This window comes from Hyaena hyaena, unplaced genomic scaffold (assembly GCF_003009895.1).
Source record: "Hyaena hyaena isolate Hyena2069 unplaced genomic scaffold, ASM300989v1 scaffold_576, whole genome shotgun sequence".
In the NCBI taxonomy this organism is placed as follows: Eukaryota; Metazoa; Chordata; class Mammalia; order Carnivora; family Hyaenidae; genus Hyaena; species Hyaena hyaena.
The window spans coordinates 924125-946645 of NW_024081208.1; the positions used below are offsets into that span (position 1 = coordinate 924125).

Consider the following 22521-nt stretch of genomic DNA (forward strand, 5'->3'; position numbering starts at 1 on the left):
GTCAATACCAGCAGGCTTATATCAACATGAGCCAGTAGTAGCAGAAGGAGATACCAGTTTTCATTTTTCATGGCAGGAGTTGCAAACACTGCCATTTCCTTGCTGTGACTGCCATCCAGAGAGGCCAGTGCGGCTCCCGGCAAAAACTAAGAGTTTGTAACCACTGAACCATTCCAGCAACAAATATTAAAGGGGCTCTTTGACTGGAAAGGTAAGACCAAGAATGATACAGACTAGAAAGGAACAGAGAAAAACTCCAGAAACAACAAAAGAAGTAATAAAATGGCACTAAGTACATATCTACTGACAATTACTTTGAAAGTAAATGGAATAAATGCTTCAATCAAAAGACAAAGGTGGGGCACCTGGGTGGCTCAGTTGATTGAATGTCTGACTTCACCTCAGGTCATGAACTTGTGGTCTAATCCATGAGTTCAAGCCCCATGTCGGGCTCTGTGCTGACAGCTCAGAGCCTGGAGCCTGCTTTGGGTTCTTTATCTCCCTCTATTTCTGCTCCCCACTTGCTCACACTCTATCTCTCCTTGTCTCTCAAAAATGAATAAACCTTAAAAAATTTTTAAAAAGACATAGGGTGTCAGAATGGATAGAAAACAAGACTCATATATATGTTTCATACAAGAGACTTATTTTAGACATAAAGTTTCTTGCAGATTGAAAGTGAGGGGATGGAGAAGTGTTGATCACAAATGGATGTCAAAATAAAGTGAGAGTACCAATAATTATATTGTACAAACTATATTTTAACCCTAAGACTGTAACAAGAGGTTAAGAAGGGCACTATACCATAATACAAGGGACAATCCAACAGGAAGATATAACAATTGTAAATATTTATGCACCCAACATATGACCACCGCAATATATAAAACAATAACTGTGACTTTTCGAGATGGCATGATACTCTACCTAGAAAACCTGAAAGACTGCACATACACACAAAAAGATACTATAACTGATACACAAATTCAATAATGTCACAGGATACAAAATCAATGTGCAAAGTATTTTTATTTTTAAAAAAAATTTTAAATAGTTTATCGTCAAGTTGGTTTCCATATAACACCCAGTGCTCGTCACCACAAGTGCCCTCCTCCATGCACCTCACCCCCCCTCCCACCTACACCTATCAGTCCTCAGTTATTTGTCGGCATTCAAGAGTCTCTCATGGTTTGCCTCCCTCCCTCTCCCTCACTGCTTCTCCCCTACTTCTCCCCGACGATCCTAGGTCAAGTTTCTCCCAATCCTCCTATATGTGCAAACATATGGTAGCTGTCCTTCTCTGCCGGACTTATTTCGCTCAGCATAACACCCTCAAGTTCCATCCATGTTGCTACACATGGCCAGATTTCATTCTTTCTCATTGCCATGTAGTATTTCATCGTATACATAAACCACAGCTTCTTCATCCATTCATCCATTGATGGACACTTAGGCTGTTTCCATGTATTGACTATTGTTGAGAGTGCTGCTACGAACATTCGGGTACATATGCTTATATGCATCAGCACTCCTATATCCCTTGGGTAAATTCCTAGAAGTGCTATTGCTGGGTCCTAGGGGAATTCTATTGTTAATTTTTTGAGGAACCTCCACACTGTTTTCCAGAGGGGTTGCACCAGTTTACATTCCCACCAACAGTGTAGGAGGGTGCCCGTTTCTCCACATCCTCGCCAGCATCTAGAGTCCTCTGATTTGCTCATTTTAGCCACTCTGACCGGCGTGAGGTGGTATGTCAGTGTGCTTTTGATTTGTATTTCCCTGATGAGGAGGAAAGCTGAGCATCGTTTCATGTGTCTGTTGGCCATCTGGATGTCCTCTTGGGAAAAATGTCTGTACATGTCTTCTGTCCATTTCTAACTGGGTTGTTTGTTTTTCAGGTGTGGAGTTTGGTGAGTTCCTTATAGATTTTGGATACTAACCCTTTATCTAATATGTCATTTGCAACTCTCTTTTCCCATTCCGTCAGTTGCCTCTTAGTTTTTTGGATTCTTTCCTTCGCCATGCAGAAGCTTTGAATCTTGATGAGATCCCAATAGTTCATTTTTGCTTTTGATTCCCTTGCTTTGGGGGATGTGTCAAGTAAGAAATTGCTGTGGTTGAGGTCAAGGAGGTTGTTTTCTGCTTTCTCCTCTAGGGTTTTGATGATTTCCTGTCTCACGTTCAAGCCCTTTATCCATTTTGAATATTTTTGTGTATGGTGGGAGAAAATGATCTAGTTTCATTCTTCTGCGTGTTGCTATACAGTTCTCCCAGCACCATCTGTTAATGAGGCTGCCTTTTTTCCATTGGATACTCTTTCCTGCTTTGTCAAAGATTAGTTGGCTGTATACTTTTGGGTCCAATTCTGAGTTCTCAATTCTATTCCATTGGTCTATGGGTCTGTTTTTGTGCCAATACTATACTGTCTTGATGATGACAGCTTTTAGTAGAGGCTAAAGTCTGGGATGGTGATGCCTCCCGTTTTGGTTTTCTTCTTCAATAGTACTTTGGCTATTCGGGGTCTTTTGTGGTCCCTTACAAATTTTAGGATAGTTTCCGGTAGTTTTGAGAAGAATGCTGATGCAATTTAGATTGGGATTGCATTGAATGTGTAGATTGCTTTGGGTAGTAATGACATTTTAATTATATTTATTTTTCCGATCCATGAGCATGAAATATTTTTCCATTCCTTTGTGTCTTCTTCAGTTTCCTTCATAAGTTTTCTATAGTTTTCATCATACAGATCTCTTATACCTTTGGTTACCTTTATTCCTAGGTATTTTATGGGTTTTTTTTTGTGCAATTGTGAATGGTATCAGTTTCTTGATTTCTCTTTCTGTTTCTTCATTGTTGGTGTATAAAAATGCAACCGATTTCTGTATGTTGATTTTGTACCCTACAACTTTGCTAAATTCTTGGATCAGTTCTAGTAGGCTTCTGGTGGAGTCTGCCAGATTTTCTATGTAGAGTATCATGTCGTCTGTGAAAAGTGAAAGTTTGACTTCTTTGCCAATTCTGATGCCTTTAATTTCCTTTTATTGTCTGATGGCTAATGCTAAGACTTCCAGCAGTATGTTAAACAACAGTGGTGAGAGTGGACATCCCTGTCGTGTTCCTGATCTCAGGGAAAACCTCTCAGTTTTTCCCCGTTGAGGATGACGTTAGCTGAGGGCTTCTCATAGATGGCTTTTATGATGTTTAAATAAGTTCCTTCTATACCGACTTTCTCGAGGGTCTTTATTAAGAAGGGATGCTGTATTTTGTCAAATGCTTTTTCTGCATCCATCGTCAGGATCATACGATTTTTATCTTTTCTTTTGTTGATGTGATGTATCACATCGATTGATTTGTGGATATTCAACCAGCCCTGCATCCCAGGAATGAATGGCACTTGATCTTGGTGAATCATTCTTTTTATGCGTTGTTGAATTTGATTTGCAAAGATCTTGTTGAGGATTTTTACATCTGTATTCATCAAGGATATTGGCCTGTAGTTCTCCTTTTTCGCTAGGTCTCTGGCTTGGGAATCAAACTGATGCTGGCTTCGTAAAATGAGTCTGGAAGTTTTCCTTCGATTTCTGTTTTTTGGAATAGCTTGAGAAGAATTGGTATTAATTCTGTTTTAAATGTCTGGTAGAATTCCCCAGGGAAGCCATCTGGCCCAGGGTCTTATTTGTTGAGAGATTTTTGATAACTTATTCGATTTCCTCACTTGTTATGTGTCTGTTCAGGTTTTCTTTCTCTTCCCGTGTGAATTTTGGTAGTGAGTGTGTGTTTAGGAATTTGTCCATTTCTTCTAAGTTGTCCAGTTTCTTGGCATATAATTTTTCATAGTATTCCCTGATAATTGCTCGTGTTTCAGATGGGTTTCAGTCCGTTTTCATTCATGATTTTGTCTATTTGAGGGCTCACTCTTTTCTTTTTCAGTAGCCTTGCTAGAGGTTTGTCAATTTTGTTTATTTTTTAAAGAACCAACTCGTGGTTTCATTGATCTGTTCAACTGTTTCTCTGGTTTTTATATAGTTTATTTCTGCCCTGATTTTTATTTTCTCTTCTTCTACTGGGTTTGGGGTGTTCTTGTTGCTCTCCCTCCTGTTGCTTTAGGTGCGCTGTTAGATTTTGCACTTGAGCTTTTTCAAATTTCTGGAAATAGGCCTGGAGTGCAATGGACTTTCCTCTTAGAACTGCCTTTGCTTCATCCCATAGAGTTTCGATTGTTGTATTGTCATTTTCATTTGTTTCCAAATATTTTTAAATTTCTTCTCTAATTGCCTGATTGGCCCATTTGTTTTTTAGTAGGGTGTTCTTAAGCCTCCATGTTTTTAGAGGTTTTCCAGACTTCTTCTTGTGATTGATTTCAAGTTTCATAGCATTGTGATCTGAAAGTGTGCATGGTATGATCTCAATTCTTTTATATTTATTGAGGGCTGCTTTATGTCCCAGTATGTGATCTATCTTGGAGAATTTGCCATGCACACATGAGGAGAAAGTGAATTCCATAGCTTCAGGTTGTAGAGTTCTAAATATATCTGTCAAATCCATCTGGTCCAATGTGTCATTTAAGTCCATTGTGTCTTTATTACTTTTCTGTCTAGTTGATATATCCATTGCTGTATTTGGAGTATTAAAGTCTCCTGCTATTAGCATGTTCTTGTCGATAAGACTGTTTCTGTTTGTGATCGTTTTATGTCTTTAAGTGTTCCCATATTTGGTGCGTAGACATTTATAATTGTTAGCTCTTCCTGATGGATAGACCTTTTAATTATTATATAATGCCCTTCTTCATCCTTTGTTACTGTCCTTACTTTAAAGTCCAGTTTGTCTGATATAAGTATAGCTACTCCAGCTTTTTTTTTTTTTTTACTACTTGTAGCATGATAGATAATTCTCCTTCCCCTCACTTTTAATCTGAGGGTGTCCTCCTGTCTAAAATGAGTTTCTTGTAGACAGCAAACAGATGGATTTTGTTTTTTTATCCATTCTGCTACCTTATGTCTTTTGATTGGCGCATTTAGTCCATTTACATTCAGTGTTATTATTGAAATATAAGGGTTTACAGTAATTGTGACATTTGTGGGATTCATGCTGTGGTGTGTCTCTAGCATCTTGTGTTCCTTACAACATTTCCCTCAGAGAGTCCCCCTCAAGATTTCTTGTAGAGCTGGTTTAGTCGTGACAAATTCTTTCCATTTTTGTTTATTTGTAAAGACTTTAATCTCTCCTTCTATTCTGAATGACAGGCTTACTGGATAGAGGATTCTTGGCTGCATATTTTTCTATTCATCACAGTGAAGATCTCCTGCCATTCCTTGCTGGCCTGCCAAGTTTCAGTAGATAGTTCTGTCACCACTCTTATAGGTTTACCTTTGTATGCTAATGCCCTTTTCTCCCTATGGACTTTCAAAATTCTCTCTTTTTCCTTACATTTTGCTATTTTCATTATGATATGTCATGAAGAAGATTCATTCAAGTTACATTCTCTGTGCCTCTAGAATTTCAATGTCTACTTCCCTTCCCACGTTGGGGAAGTTCTCTGCTATAATTTGTTCCAGGACTCCTTCAGCATCTTTCCCTCTCTCTTCCTCTTCTGGGATTCCTATGATACGGATATTGTTCCGGTTGATTGTATCACTGAGCTCTCGAACTATTCTTTCACGTTCCTGGATCAGTTTATCTCTCTTTTTCTCTCAGTTTCTTCTTTTTCTATAATTGTGTCTTCTAAATCACTTATTCTCCTTTCTGCCTCTTCAATCCGTGCATTGGATGCCTCCAGTTTATTATGTATCTCATTTATCGCATTTTAAAATTCATCATAACTATTTTTAAGCTACATGGCGTTTGTAGCCATAGTTTCTTTGATGTCCTCCATGCTTTTTTCAAGCCCAGCGATTAATTTTATGATTATTGTTCTATATTCTTGTTCAGTCATTTTGCTTATATCTGTTTTTGAGCAGTTCTTTATCTGTCAGTTCTTCCTGCAATTTCTTTGGAGGAGAGCTCTTTAGTTTTGTCATTTTGATTAGCTTTCTATCTTTTGTTAGATTTAAAAGCTTGTTATACTCTCTGCACCTGTGAGTGCTGTTGTAGCAAAGAAGGCTCTTTGATTGTCCAGGTCCTATCCATTCAGAAAGTGTTTTTGAATGTTATCTGTTGGTCTCTCTTGTTGAGAACTTGGTTATTTTATTTTCCTACTCGTGGTGGTATTTTGGACTCTCCATCATGTGTACTTTGGCTTGTTTCTTGAGGTAGTCCTGGAGAAGAAAACAGACAGACAAACACACAGGGAATAAAGGCACACAAACGCACAGACAAATCCAACAAACGCAAACCGAAAGGAAAATCAAAAAGAAAAGGGAAAAGAGGAAGGAGGGAAGGTGAATAATAAGAAATAAAAATACATAAGAAAGAAAAAAAGATGAAAAGGAAAGGAAAAAAGTGGAAACCCAATAGACAAAGAACAGTTTAAGGCATATAACCAGATTTCCCAGCCACAAACAAATAGCCGGGTGTATGCAGTGCTGATGGAAGAGCATAGAGAAAGAGAGAAATAACAGGGTGGGGATGAGGCGAAATTGGAAATGAAATGAGCAGGCAGAAGGAATAAGAAGCTTTTTTCAACGAGTGAAAGAGTGGAATATGGTTGGAGAAGATGCGAAAGAAATGACGATGGTGTTATCCAGAGAAATTATATAGTCTGATTACTCCAGAGAGAAAGAGATGAAAAGGTTGGTAGGTGTACAATTTACATCTAGAGAATGGATTAAATGTGACTTTAAGCAAGCCAGTGACCAGAACTAATCAGGGCAGTGCATCCATGTTGGTCTTGTCCCGGCTCCAATAAAAATAAATAATAAGTAAATAAATAAATAATAAAAAAACATAAAAATAATTTAAAAAGAAAAAAGGAAGAGGGCAGCTCTCCAGCAGGGATGGGCGTGGTTTGATCCAGTGTGTCCCGCGGGAGTCCTGCCTTGGCAGTTGTGGGAGAAGAGTGACGGAGCTCCAGTCCCTTCTTGAACCAAGTGCTGCAACCCACTTTTTTGGGTGTGTAAACTCCCTGTGCCGGCGGCGCAGCCAAGGTGGGCCGTGTTCTATATCCCAGGCCAGGCCTCCTTTCCAGATCTCAGTCTGCTTGCTCCACTGAAATTGCTGGAAACAGAAACTCACAGGTGATCTCCTCAGGGCAGTCCCAAGCCTCTTGCCTTCCTCCTGGGGATTGAGCCAGAAGCTGCTTCTCCTGTGTCCTCCAGGTTGGGTTGGTGAGCGAGGAGCAGTTTCACCCGGGGGTCACCTGGGACAAGTGCGACCCGACCAGGGTCAGCTGGAGAGCAGGAACCCGTGTCCCTCTGTGTCCCTTCTCCCAAAACAGAAACTTGGGGGCAAATCTCCCAGTTTTAAGCCCTTTGCCTCCCCTCTAGGGATCTAGCCGAGCCAGAAGCACAACGGTGGGGCCGGTGGGGCCGGTGGGGCCGCCGCATGTCCCCTCCAGGTCGAGCTGGTGAGCGGGGAACAGTTTCCCTGGGGGTCGCCTGGGACGAGTGCGTCCTGCTTATGGTCAGCTGGAGAGCAGGAACCTGGATCTCTCTGTGTCCCGCGTGGAGGTTTTTCTCTTCTCCAGCCACAGGAACAGTGTCTTGAGCAGTTTTGGCCACTCTTTTTCCCCTCTAGACTCCCCACAGAGGGGGATCCCCCACATCCCTCTGTGTCTCTGGTCCCGGCCTGATTTTATCTTCCCCAGTTCGCACTCACGCTAGAAGGTTTTCTCAGCGGACTCTGTCACCTTTTCCTCCCAAACTCCTCGATTCTGTAAGGGTTCCTATGGCTTCAGGCCTCTTCTGTGTGAGAGAAGGGGGCGAGTGCAATGTATGGAGCTCCTTACTTCTCTGCCATCTTGCCCCCTCTCCCAACAACATCTTTGCAAAACATGGAGGAGGGTTTAGATAAGGAATTTGTATTTTTTTTCTTTTTTTAAGAATGTGCTTGACTTAAATGACCATCAAATGAATGTACACTGCTATTAACTTAGGATGTTATCTATGAACCACATTGTTGCCTACAATAGATACAAAAAATATAAGAAAAAATAACAAAGCCAAGTGTAACATTAGAGAAACCCACCAATCACAAAGAAAAAGAGTAAAATAATAAAAAAGGAACAAAGAAGAACTTTAAAAACAACCAGAAAACCAATAACAAAGTGGGAATAAGTACATAAGTATCAATAATTACTTAAAAACTAAATGGTCTTAATGCTCCAATCAAATACATAAGATGACAAAATGGATTAAAAAATAGCAGGAGCTATCTCTATGCTGCCTCAGAGAGATTCACTTCAGATCTAAAGACACATACAGACTGAAAGTGAAGGAATGGAAATACATTTACCATGCAAATGGACACCACAAAAAAACCTGTGGTAGCTCTAATTAAAGGAGACTTTAAAACAAAGGCTGCCAGAAGAGACAAAGAAGTACAGTACATTATGATAAAGGAATCAATCTAGTAAGGGGATATAGCAATTGTAAATAACTACACATGCAACACTAGAACACCTAAACACATAAAGCACCTATTAATTCACATACTGAGAGAAGTAAATGGTAATACAAAAACAGTATATGGAAACCAACCTGACAAAGTATAAAAGAAAAAATATAGTAGGGGACTTTAACATCCACTTACATCAATGGCTAGATCATCCAGGCAGAAAATCAACAAGGAAATGGTGTCATTTGATGACACATTAGACTAGATTGATATTACATATATGTATAGAACATTCCATCCCCAAACAACAGAATACACATTCTTTTCAATTGCACATGGAAAATTCTCCAGAATAGATTATATATTAGGCCACAAAAAATGTCAAGATTGAAATCATACCATGCATCTTTCCCAATATTAATAGTATGAAACTAGAAATAAATCATAAGAAAAAAACTGGAAAAAAACACACAAACACATGGAGAATAAACAGTATGAAACTAAACAACCAACATGTCAGTGAACTAATTAAGGAAGAAATAAAAGATTCTGGAGACAAATTAAAATGAAAACAAAGCATCTATAATCTTTAAGTCACAGCAAAAGCAGTTCTTAGAGGGAACTATATAGCAATAACAGGCCTATCTCAAGAAACAAGAAAATGTTCAAATAAACAATGTAACTTCACACCTAAAGAAACTAGAAAAAGAACAAAGTCCAAGGTGAATAAAAGGAAGGAAATAATAGAGACCAGAGCAGAAACAAATAACATAGACTTAAAAGCATAGAAAATAATCAATGAAACCAAAAGATGGTTGATAGACTCTTAATGAGACTTATCAAGAAAAAAAAGGGAAAGGAGTGAAGTAAATGAAATCAGAAATGAGATAGGAGAACAAGGGAAACCACAGTAATACACAAAAGGTTAAAAGAGAATACTAAGATAAATTCCAAAAAATTGAATAACCTACAAGAAATGGATAAATTCCTAGAAACATACAATATTCCAAAACTGAACCAGGAAGAAATAAAAAATCTGAGCAGGCATATTTCAAGCAATAAAATTGAATCATTAATCAAAAAACTACCAAAACATGAAAACCCAGGATTGGATGGATTCACAGGTGAAGTCTACCAATGTTTAAAGCAGACTTGATGTCTATTCTCTTCAAACTATTCCAAAAATAGAAGAGGAAGAAAAGCCTCCAAATGCACTCTACAAAACCAGCATTACCTTGATATTTAAACCAGATAAAAACACCACAAATCTACAAAAAACTACAGGTTAATATTTCTGATGAACATACATGCAAAATCCTCAACAAATATTAGCAAACCACATACAACAATATATTAAAAAGATGATTCAACATGATCAAGTGGGATTTATTCCAGAGATGCAGGTATAGTTCAGCATTTGCAAATCAATCAATGTGATACACCATATCAACAAAGTGAGGGATAAAAATCATATGATAATCTCAATAGATGCAGAATGAGCATTTGACAAAGTATAGCATCCATTCATGATTAAAAAACAATCTCCAAAAAGTAGGGATAGAAGGAACATACCTCAACATAACAAAGGCCATGTATGAAAAACTTCGAGTTAATAGTGAAAAATGGAGAGCTTTCCCTCTAAGATCAGGAACAAGACAAGGATGTCTCTTCTCGCCACTTTATTCTAAATAACACTGGAAATCCTAGCCATAGAAATCAGACAAGATTTAAAAAAATAACAAGCATCTTTATTTGTAAACAAGAAGTTAAACTGCCACTATTTGCAGACAATAGAATGCTATAGAAAGTCCTAAAGATTCCACAAAAAAAACTACCAAAAGTAATATATGAATTCAGTAAAGTTGCAGGATACAAAATTAATACCCAGAAATTGGTAGTATTTCTATATACTAACAATGAAGTAACAGAAAGAGAAATTAAAACAGCACTATTTACAATTACAACCAAAAGAATAAAATACCTAGGAATAGACTTAACCAAAGAGATGAAAGACATATACTCTGAAACCTATAAAACAGTGAGGAAAGTAATTAGAGATGACATAAATGGAAAGATAATCCATTCTCATAGATTGGAAAAATTAACTTTGTTAAAATCTCCATATTACCCAGAGCAATACAGATTCAATACAATCACTATCAAAATACCAACACCATTTTACACAAAACTAAAATAAACACTAGAATTTGTATGGAACTAGAAAAGGCCGTGAATAGCCAAAGCAATCTTGAGAAAGAAAAACAAACCTGGAGGTATCACATTCCAGATTTCAAGATATGAAAAGCTGTAGTAATTAAAACAGTATGGTATTGGCACAAAAATAGGCATATATGTCAATAGAAGAAAGTATAGAGCCCAGAAATATATCTACCATTATATGGTCAATAAATCTATGACAAAGGAGGCAAAAATATACAATGGGGAAAAGACAGTCTCTTCAATAAATGGTGTTGGAAACTTATCTGTATGCAAAAGAATGAAACTGGACCGCCTTTTAACAGCATATACAAAAATAAACTCAAATTAGATTAAGGGCCTAAGTGTGAGACATGAAACCATAAAAATTCTAGAAGAGAACACAGGCAATAAGTTCTGTCACATTGGCCATAGCAATATTTTTTTCCTAGATATGTCTCCTAAGGCAAGGGAAATGAAAGCAAAAATAAATGTCATCAAAATAAAAAGCAAAAGAAGTTAACAAAACAAAAAGGCAACCTACTGAATGGGAAAGAATATTTGTAAATGACATATTCAATAAGAGGTTAAACTCCAAAATGCATAAAGAACTTATATAACAACACCAAATCATTATCATCATCATCATCTTATCAAAAAGTGTTCAGAGGACTGAAAAACATGAAAAGATGCTCAACATCACTAATCATCAGGGAAATGCAAATCAAAACCACAATGAGATATCATCCTACACCTGTTATAATGGCTAAAGTCAATAACACAAGAAATAAATGTTGGCAAGGATGTGTAAAAAGGGGAACTTCTGTGCACTGTTGGTTGGGATGTAAATTGGTGCAGCCACTATGGAAAAGAGTATGGATTTAAAAATAAAGAATAGAACTACTATATAATCCAGCAATTACACTTCTGGGTATTTATTTTAAAAAATATTAACTCAAAAAGATATCTGTACCCTCATGTTCATTAAAACAATGTTTAAAATAGCCAAGATATGGAAACAACCTTAAGTGTCCATCAATGGGCGGGAAGTGTGTATCAATGGATGAGTGGTATCATTATTTATTCCTTTTCACATTCGATTAATATTTTATAGTATGAATGTACCAGGGTTTATCTTTTCACCTGTTGGTGAACATTTGGACTATGTCCAGTTTTTAGCTATTTACAAATAAAGCTGCTAGGAATATTCAAGTACGTTTCCTTGTATGGATATATATTTTGTTGCCTGTCTAGATTTAAAACAGATTTAATTTAATAATTTAATCCTACAAGGATTATCTAAAACCATTCTCTTGTGAATAGCACAAAACATTGAGAAACTCATGAAGTTCTTTTTATTTTTATAATCTTCAGCCTTCTGTACTATCCCATTTAGGTACAAATGTGAGCTGGTCATTTCTACTAGTAGGATATACAATACCAAGGGAATGACTTTGAAAATGTCTAGAGGCAAAACAATATAGTAGCAAACATATGCAAATGGTAGATAGGAGTTTTTACATGCATTTAAACCCTCTTTTAGAAAAGCTTGGATAGATTCCATTTCAGATTATTTGCTCAATCAATGCAGAGATCCTTAATATACCTTTGGGAAGAGAAGATGGCCATACCCTTGCAATCAGTCTCACCAGCAGACACAAAAGCTAATCATTTTGGTGCTCTCCTCAGAGTATTGCATATGATGGTTAGATGGTTTTCCTGTTTTATCACTGACAAAAATTATTCAGGATGTTTATTCAGCATTTGTATAAATTAGACCACTGAAATACCTGTCTCTTGCATTTATTTAACAATAATAGTCTGATGGGAGAGTAAAAACATTCTCAGAAGAAATTGCTGCTATAATCAGTACCCATTGTATAGTAGTTCCAAGGAAAGGCAGAATCTGTTAACTTTGATAGACCACCTCAAGGAAGTCCCTTTTTGCACTTTGCTATAATTGCCTTTCTCCATTAAAATCAAACCAGATCCTAGCATCCACATGCTAGAAATTACTAAAAGGTATTTTATTTGGTATATTCTTCAGCATAGCCCAAAAGAATGACAACCAGAATTTATATGTATAAATATGTATATACTAGTAGATTTTGCAACTGGGATTATTTATAATAATGTTTATCATAGTCTCTGGATTTTCTGTCATCTGGTTTGATGTCCCTTAAAAGCTTCAATTTCATGGGAATGAAGAGCACTAAGGCATAGAAAAGACACTGTGTTCAGGTTTAGAGAACACAGGACCTGCTTGGATAAATCATACTTATTTTAGAATCCAGGAAATATTTATAGTGCATTGATAAGAGAAGGCTGTTAGTACACCAGGACTCATAAATCTAAAAAGGATATGAAATTGGCAAAGTCAAAATTAACACTTATCTATCTCATTATCCATATCATATTATGCTTCAAATTTAATTTCTTGAAAGACCAAGCCTCAGAAGGAAACACCATCATGCTAAATTTGGATGAGACTTTTGAATTCAACCAAGTACTTGTGTAAATACTGACTTACCGAGCTTCCAAAATATTACCATCCTTATTACATGTGTAACAGTTAGTTTATAAAATGTTAGGTAATCTACCCAGGGCCAGATAATCTGCTTTTTCATTATATATCCAAAACCAGGATCCAAATCTCCTGTGCACTTTCCACTATACAAGGCTATATCTTTCATTTTTACACAAGCTTATATCACAGAGCACATGTTCAAAGCAACAATGAATAGCCTTGTTTCAGATTTGTTTTAGACATATATGATAGACTATTGATTCCAAAAGTTTTGACAATAATTGAATGGTCGCAAAGGTCTGTAACATGTCATTTTACTAAGATATAAATTTGCACTATAGAAAGATCAATATACAGGTCACTAATTATAGTTAAGCCCAGCCTATTATCCAGCATCTACATGTCTATGAGATTCTTTTAATTTCTACTTTGTCTTAATGTAGAACCTAATTCCCATTAAAATTGTTTCTTCATGAAAATGGTCCTCAAAGAAAATCATGTGCTACTTATGGTTATTAAATAGAAGGAGTCCTAGAAAGTAATGCTTCTTAAAACATGAAAGTTTTGGATCAATTTAATAATAGAATAGATATTCTATAATAGAAGAGATATTATGAGAATGAATCCACCACGTACTGTACAAGGAAAAAATATTTTTGAAATTATCTGATGCTTCAACAATGGCAAAAATTGTGTACTATGGAGAAAATGATATGCTACATTACGATTTATGAATTGGGGGACTCCTTTGTCAGAAATGTCTAGATTGTGCTCTTTATGCCATTCTTCTCTTATTAATCTACTTTGCAAGAAGAAAATACAATCAATACCAGCAAAAAATAATTGCTTTTATATTGATGATAAATTTATAATTAAAACAAAGTTTGTAACTATAATCACAAAGATCAATAATAAAAAATGCTGCAGTATTGCCTAGAATCATTTAAATACTATGAGCAAACTCCAAGAATATAAAAGATATGGTTAGACAGTTTTGCCTGCATGTACTCTTTATAGTTCTGTAACTAAAAAATTATCTCTTCATTTTGCATTAACCAATTTTTCTTAGAATAGACAATCACCAGAATAAACAAATTTTCTTTATGCAATCTTAACAGTGGATAGCTTATGGTATGCATTCTCACCAATAAAAATCAACATACTTTTGATTAATGTTAACTTCAAAGGCAAGTCCAAGTAAGCAGTAATTAATACTCTCAAAAAAGAAAAAAGGACAGTTCTTTCTATTTGATTCCTCCCTGTTAGTTCCTGGAAGGGAGGCAGTAAAAATAAGCAGTTCTAAAAACTGATTAACTTTCTTTACTTTTCATTTTTGATAATATCTTAATTTTTAAATTTCCCGGAAGCCCTTGTGATTATTTAAATTTTTTCTCATGTAGAGTGATAAGATGATTGGAAGAAAAGTTGAAAATGAGTAACCTCTGAGCTTTACTTTGGATATTAAACAGTCCGTTTCTGTCTGCCAGTGATAACCAGGAGCTATTTGTTCAATTCCTTTTCTCTGTCATTCTCAGGTAAACCTCTGAACATCCCTTGCAAAGCATTCTTTGGATTCAGTGGAGAGTCTGGACCAATGATCTACTGGATGAAAGGGGAGAAGTTTATTGAAGAACTGGCAGGTCACATTAGAGAAGGTGAAATAAGGTACAGTACTTGAATTGCTTAGTTTTTCTTTGCTCTCTTTGAAGTTAAGCAATGGAACATCCTAGAACTTCTGGTTGGGATTTTAATTGCAACTCCAAATCATTCCATTTTCTAAAAGTTGATCTGGTGGAGAGAGTGAGTGCCCTAGGAAATGCAAATGTGTAAGCTTCCAATATAAGGAAGTTTTCTCAGGTTTTAAGAATATACCATGGAGTGTAATGACCTCCTCTAAGTTGCTTGAGCAAGTTCTTTTGAGTTTCCAAAACTTAGGCCACTGTTACTCCATCCAGCCATACCAAATACCCAAACTTTGTAGGTGACTCCTAAGACCATTGGGCAAATTCTCATTATTTACTCCCTAAGAACAAACATCTTTCATAGGTCATAAGTGTAAAGCTACAGTGACAGTAGTAAGCTACTACTCACCAAAATAACTGTGTTGAATAGTGTTTATTTTTCCCAGTACCCACTGCTCATCCTAAAAGTGAGGTTAGCACCTCCCTAGACAGATACCTCCTGTGACAGAACCTGTTACAGATACCTCCCTGGTACAAAGACGTCTATTCTATAGGTTTTCTAGTCCTATTTAATATAATGTCATTTGTATGAACAAGGGATAGGTAATTTTTTCTGTTATAGATATCTCCCTGGTACATAGATATCTATTTTATTTTGGTTTTCTAATCCTATTTGATATGATGTCTTTTGTATGAATAAGGGATAGGTAATTTTTCTCATTCAGTCTATGGAGTTGTCCTTTGATTTCAGAGATGATGATATATAGTGTACATTTTTCATTCCAATAGAAGTTGGGACCTTTCCCCCTCTACTCCCATTAAGAATCTTGTAATGGAAGCTAATCTAATATTTCAGTGCAATGCATTCTTTCACTTTTTTATTGAATATGTTGCAGTGTGAAAGAAACAAGTACACTTTATATTACTTTCTATTATTAAATTTAATTTATTATAACTACTATCACAGTTTTTCTTTATGTTTTCACCCAATAGTTCCACTCTGGAAGAACATAACTTTGAGGATCTATGAATCTCATGAGAGCCTATGTAAAATATTGATTAAATGAGACTATTTCTAGGAAAAAAGTACATGAAAGGTGTCTGAATTAGCCATTTGTCATCAGAGAAATGCAAATCAAAATGCCTTGATAAAACTTTATACTCACTAGGCTGGCTATAATTTAAAAGATTATAGTAAGTGTTGCCTATAATGTGGAGATATTGGAATCCTCATACACTACTGGTGGGAGTGTAAAATGGCACAGCCACTTTGGATAACACTCTGTCAGTTCTTCAAATCATTAAACATATAATTATCAGCAAGTCCTCTTCTCAGTATATCTCAATATATAACCAAGAAAAATCATAACATGCATCTATGGAAAAACTTGTACACAAATGTTCACTGCAGCATTATTCATAATAGACAAAAGGTGGAAACAGTCTAAATTTCTATCAACTGATGAATGGATAAATAAAATCTGGTATGTTCATACAATGAACTGTTATTCAGCCATTAAAAGGAATGAATAAAGTACTGATATACACAGCAACATGGATGAACCTTGAAAACATATTAAGTGAAAGAAGCCAACGGGGGGGGAAAAAAACTACAATGTGCTATGTCTAGAATAAGCATATCTATAAAGCCAGAAAGTAGGTTAGGGGTTGCTTAGGGTTGGAGGGACAGAGGTATAGGGTTAAATACTTAAGGTGTATGGGTGATATCTTTTTAGTGAGGTGGATACAATATAACATAAAATTCACTATTTTAAAGTGTACAAGTTAGTGACACTTGGTACATTCACAATGTTGTGCAACCATAACCACTATCTAGTTGCAGAAAATTTTCATTACTCCAAAACAACACCCTGTACCCATTAAAGAGTCTGAAGCTTCTTTTTGAGGTGATAAAAATGTTACAAAATTGACTGTGGCAGTGGTTGCACATATCTGTGAATATACTAAAAAATAGTTAATTGTACATTTTAAATGGATGAATTGTATGATATGTGAATTGTATCTCAATAAAGCCATTTAAAAAAATTTGCAGTTGATTACGTGGCACATAACAGATGTTCAGAAAAAATAATCAATATACTAATTATAATTTTTTAATGTTTATTTATTTTTGAGAGAGAGACAGACAGACAGACCATGAGCGGGGGAGGGGTAGAGAGAGAGGGAGACATAGAATCTTAATCAAGCTTCAGGCTCTGAGCTGTCAGCACAGAGCCTAACACCGGGCTCGAACTCACAAATCGTGAGATCATGACTTGAGCCACAGTCGGACACTTAACCAACTGAGCCTCCCAGGCCCCCCTCAATATACTACTTATAAATAATTATTTTTTTAAATTTTTTAATGTTTTATTTATTTTGAGAGAGAGATAGAGACAGCATGAGCAAGGGAGCCACCCAAGCACCCCATGGACTCAATGTTTATACCCCCCCCCAGAACAAACATTCATATGGTATTGGGGGTGGGGATTTGGGAATTTGATTAGGTCATGAGAGAGAAGCCCTAAAGGATGGGATTAGTGCCCTTACAAAAGAGACTCTAAAGAGTTTTCTCTTTTCAGAAAAGATCAGAGTGTAGTGAGACAACCATTATAAATGAGGAAATAAACCCTCTTCAGGCATTAAATCTGCTGGTGCCTTGATCTTGAACTTTCTGGTCTTTAGAACCATGAGAAATAAGTATTTATTGCTTAACCACTCAGTCTATGGAATTTTTGTTATAGCAGCCCAGGTAGACTATCTTCACAATTATATCTTCTCAATTTTTCTGTAAACCTATAATTATTATAAAAAATGTTTGTAAAACAGACTAAAAAATGAATTAATATAGTTAAATGCACACCCACTATAGAGTTCAACCACTCCATGTCTCAGTATTTATTCAAGAAAAAAGGAAATATATGGGAATGCAAAGATGCACACATGAATATTCATAGCAGTTCTATGTGTAATAGTCCTTAAACTGGAAACAACCCAAAAAGCCATCAACAAGTAACCAGACAGTTTATATCCATATAATGGAATACTACTTGGCAGTAAAGAAGAATGAACTATTACTACATTTAACAAGATGGATGAATCTCAAAATAATTGAATAACTGAAATACTCCAGACCAAAAAGAGCACATACTGCAGTATTTCATTTATATAAAATTCTAAAAAATGCAAAATGACTTACAGTGACAAAACTGTTGTAAAAGTAGGGCAGGAGGTAGGGATTACAAAAGAGAAACTTGTGGGCTATTTATATGTTCATTATCATGACTATAGTGATAATTTCATAAGTGTATACATATATAAATCAATCAGCTCTTACAGATTGTATACTTTAAATTGTGTGCTGTTTATTATATGACAATCATACCCACATTAAATCTATTTAATTAGAAAAATCCAGTCGGTCATGCAGAGGAAAAGAGAGAGAATTATCTTCAGTTCATATAACTACTACCCTGATCATAAAATATAGCGCTGAGCTTTTTGGTAGTGGAAATTTTTGCTAATATGTACCATTGTACCTATAACTTGTCCTTTGAGGACCAGTTTTTTTTTTTTGTTTATGAAGGGTAACCTTTAAAATATTTTACAGGCAAATGCATTGAGAAAAATTATAAACATGTATCTTCTAAAATAATTTAAAAGAAATTCAGTTGCATTAATTTCATAAACCTTTACTTGAATTAGGAAACATAAACTTTGAATAGGAGTTAATAGTTAAGAATTATTTATAAGGAGCGCTTGGGTGGCTCAGTTGGTTAGGCGTCCGACTTCAGCTCAGGTCGTGATCTCACGGTTCCTGGGTTCTAGCCCCGCGTCAGGCTCTGTGCTGACAGCTCAGAGCCTGGAGCCTGTCTTCAGATTCTGTGTCTCTTTCTCTCTCTGCCCCTCTCCTGCTCATGCTCTGTCTCTTAAAAAGAAATAATTGTAAAAAACAAAATTAAACATTGAACCCATAGCAGATAGTACAGAGATTTCCTACACACCTTATGCCCAGTTTTCCCTATTACTAATACCTTAAGTTACTATGGTACATTTATTATAATTAACGAACCAAAATTGATATATTATCATTAACTGAAATCCATATTTTATTCAAACTTCATTATTTTTTTACCTATTGTTCTTTTTTTTTCCTCCAGGGTCATTTAACTTTTTAAGAATCTGTCATGTAGTTATACCATTTTACAAAAGAAAAGTTAGGCACTGCTGCTGCTCTCTATCAGCAAATGATTAAAATGGTGAGAGACAAAGCATACATATATGAAACATTTGGGTCTAGTCCAAGCCACTTTATTAGGTGCAAATGAACCAACCAGATAGTGCTATAGGAAGTCAACCTTTCAGGACTTGCAAAATGTCATTGTTTATTTGCTCTTGTTACATCTTCCTCCACTCTCCCCAACCCTCCCTATAAAAAAGGGTGCTTACATATATTTGCAGTGGAGGAAAGTAACATGGGACTTGTTCTGAAAATTTTACCAAACTGTACTGGCTAACTAGAAACACCTTCAGAGAAGTGCAAACAAAAAGGCATGGATTCCTAGCCAAGATAAACACACAGTCAGCCATTTTGTAATATTAATTATGTAATCTTGATCTATTTGAAGTCTTGTGTGAATGCAGGAATTCCTTCAGGATATACTAACACAGAAGTTAATTACTAGATTCTGTCTTCTAGCTTCCAAAGCCAATGTCCTTGAATGAAAGCATACAAGATTTTTATACAGTATGGCAGATGGAACAAATCTGGTAGTTTCATTAAAAAATGCTAATCATGCCATTAGTTCAACTAAGAGAAGATCTGCATTCTTTCATAGTCCACACATTTTCTCCAAAGAGAACAGTTCTGATAGAATGCTGAAGACGTTAAGTTGAGGTTTCCTCTTGAAAGCATTTCTGGAAACAAAATTTCTTTCTGGATGCATGGCTTTCCCTCAGGGTACTGTATTTGCTTCATATTTTAATTGAATCATAGCTCTTATGTTGTGCATGCATATCAGAAGTGCACTGACCCATAGGTCTAAGAAGTGGGGAGTAAATAAATTGCTCTCAAGCAGCTGAATTATGGACAGTCTACCACAGAGATACTGTTATCTGGCAGAAGGACTGGTCACACTGTCTAGGTTCTCAATTTCCTGGGCAGCAATTTGATCCTAGAAGTAGGTCTTGCAACTTTTTCTCTCTTAGTATTGCCCCTGAGGAATAGAGAACTTTGAAAAAAATCTATCTAGGGTTAAAGCTTGGATATTCACCAAAAGTTTGATGACACAATGTCCTCCGACTGCAGCGAGTGCACAGTTTTCCTGCAGCTTGACTAGCATATTTGATCAAGTCCTGAGGAAGGATGCCTGGATGGCTCAGTTGGTTAAGTGTCTGACTTCAGTTCAGGGCATGATCTTAAGGTCTGTGGGTTTGAGTCCCGCGTTTGGCTCTGTGCTCTCTCCCTCTCTCTGATCCTCCCCTGCTCACACTCTCTCTCTCTCAGAAATAAATAAAACGTTTTTTAAAAGTTTAAAAAATATCCTGAGGAGGATTTTGGAGTTATCATTTGTTTGCTCTCTGGGTTACTTTGACCACCGTGGCTCCTTGCATTTTCTGACTTGCAACCTATTGCCAAAGCACTCAGGCTCCAATCTGGGCATACAGATTCTCCTTTAGCAGAAATTGGAATAGCCTTCCCAATTATCTGATGTTGATAAGAGATTGAGCTCTAAGAAAACCTGAATCCAAATATAATATCCATTCACAACTGCCAGCCTATCCCTTAAACTGCATCCCACATTTTCCAGTGATCCCAGAAGATGTCATCCTTAGGGATATCGAAGGAATTTGGTATGTGCAGTAGCATGAGCTGCATTTGCGTAAGTTTCGTTATTTTTATCTACCATTTTAAAGTCATTGCAACAAGCTGCTTCCTATAAGCTCTACCATGTCTATTCAGAGAAGGCAAATCATTACTGGAAGGAGGCCCAATGGAAACTGTCATTAGGAAAGGACATCCTAATATTTTCCCCTCTGTTAAAACTTACTGGGAAGAGTTTGCAAAGTGGCATAAGAGAGTTCATGAAAAAGAGTGGTAGCATTTGGGTGTGAGAATTCTAAAAAGGCCAATCCAGTTCCATGTCTTTATAGAATTACCTTTTAATTAATCCTACTAGAGGCTTGAGAATTATAAAAAATAAAAGAATTTGATAGTGAGGTATGTATTCCACAGTGCTAATAAAAAATGTCAGAGAAATTGAACTTCTATTAAACAACAATTGTCTCTAAGCTTGCCTGCAGGTTTGCGAATTGCATCTGATTGTCAAAGGAGACTGCATGAATTTCAGTGCAATTACTTTTCCCCAATGGAGAATAATTTTTCATTATAATTCTCACTTTAAAAATCTTCCCATCCAATATCTAATGTTCTTTTACCCCTTAGGCAATACCATGAGACAGTTTACCAATTTTTTTTTACAATTCTTGAGCTGAAAAACATTCAGTTTATCTTAAGGTTTTTCAAACAAGCTTCTTAAAATACGAACAATTTTTTTACTTTCAATTCCTGAAAGGCTATAAGTTGAATATCAGCTTTGTTTTTAGTTTTAGTTTCTTCACTCCTACTTCCACTACTTTCTAGCGTTCTGTTCCCATTTCTTTACCTTAACATCTTCTCCTTGAATGAGTAAGATGCTCTTAACAAAGAGGGAAATGTGATATAGCTATGAAAAGATTTTATTCTTGAAATAAAGTGAGTCTATATTAAAGACACAAAATAACCTTTTCATAACTAATCAATTGAAAATATAGAGCTGTGAATATGTAGCTTGCTCCCAAAATATAGAAGAAATTATTGAAGTCCCAGATAGCCCAAGGCAAAATGATGTGCTCTATTTAAGCAACTTCTCACTACATTTTTTCAGTGCCTTGAAGCACCCAACCTGTTGGCCTTCCTCAAATTGGGCTAACACACACACACACACACACACACACACACACACACACCATCTCTTTTCCCCTATTCTGAGCTCAACTTACAGGAAGGAGGAACACTGATCAACCACTTTGTCTTTGTTCTAAATAAGTTTCAAATCTTATGACCTATATGTGAATGTAGATTTTGTAAGTCATGAGGAGGCTTCAGTGGAGAAGTAAACTTTATAAGCAGTGTGATTTTTACCTAGGGACAGTCTTAATTAGCCACTTATCTGAAGGATACATTTTAGAGGAGTGATGCTGCTGCTATTCACATTCTAGTTACACAGTGGATCTTAGCCTTGACCTATGCATAAAATATTTAAAGCCTAAGACATATTTCTTAAATCTCTTCATTTACTGAGTAGAGTCTAGATGCCCTATCTCACATGTAATGTCTTATATTAATGGGCTTCTCTAAGAACCTATAATTGGTAAAAGAAAAAAAAACAATAATAGTAATAATAATAATTCCTCTTCATGTTTTTATAAGACACAGTAGATTGCAAAAGCATTTTGGAATCCTAAATCACATTGGGATTTTCATGATAACCATCTGAGATAAATAGTTATCAGTTTATTTTACAGAATTAAAAAAAATGGTTTAGAGACTGAGGAAAAGCTGTTCATTCACAGTACCAGTGGAGCTAG

General features: G+C 36.1%; 1 protein-coding gene across 1 annotated transcript in view; it reads left to right on the forward strand.

Annotated features, from left to right (window-relative positions):
- IL1RAPL2 (interleukin 1 receptor accessory protein like 2) overlaps nt 1-22521 on the forward strand; it is a 637686-nt gene that overhangs the window by 576068 nt on the left and 39097 nt on the right. Inside the window, exon 7 of the mRNA XM_039256555.1 lies at nt 14746-14875. Within this exon, the coding sequence (XP_039112486.1) occupies nt 14746-14875 (130 nt within the window). The remainder of the gene's footprint in view (nt 1-14745; nt 14876-22521) is intronic.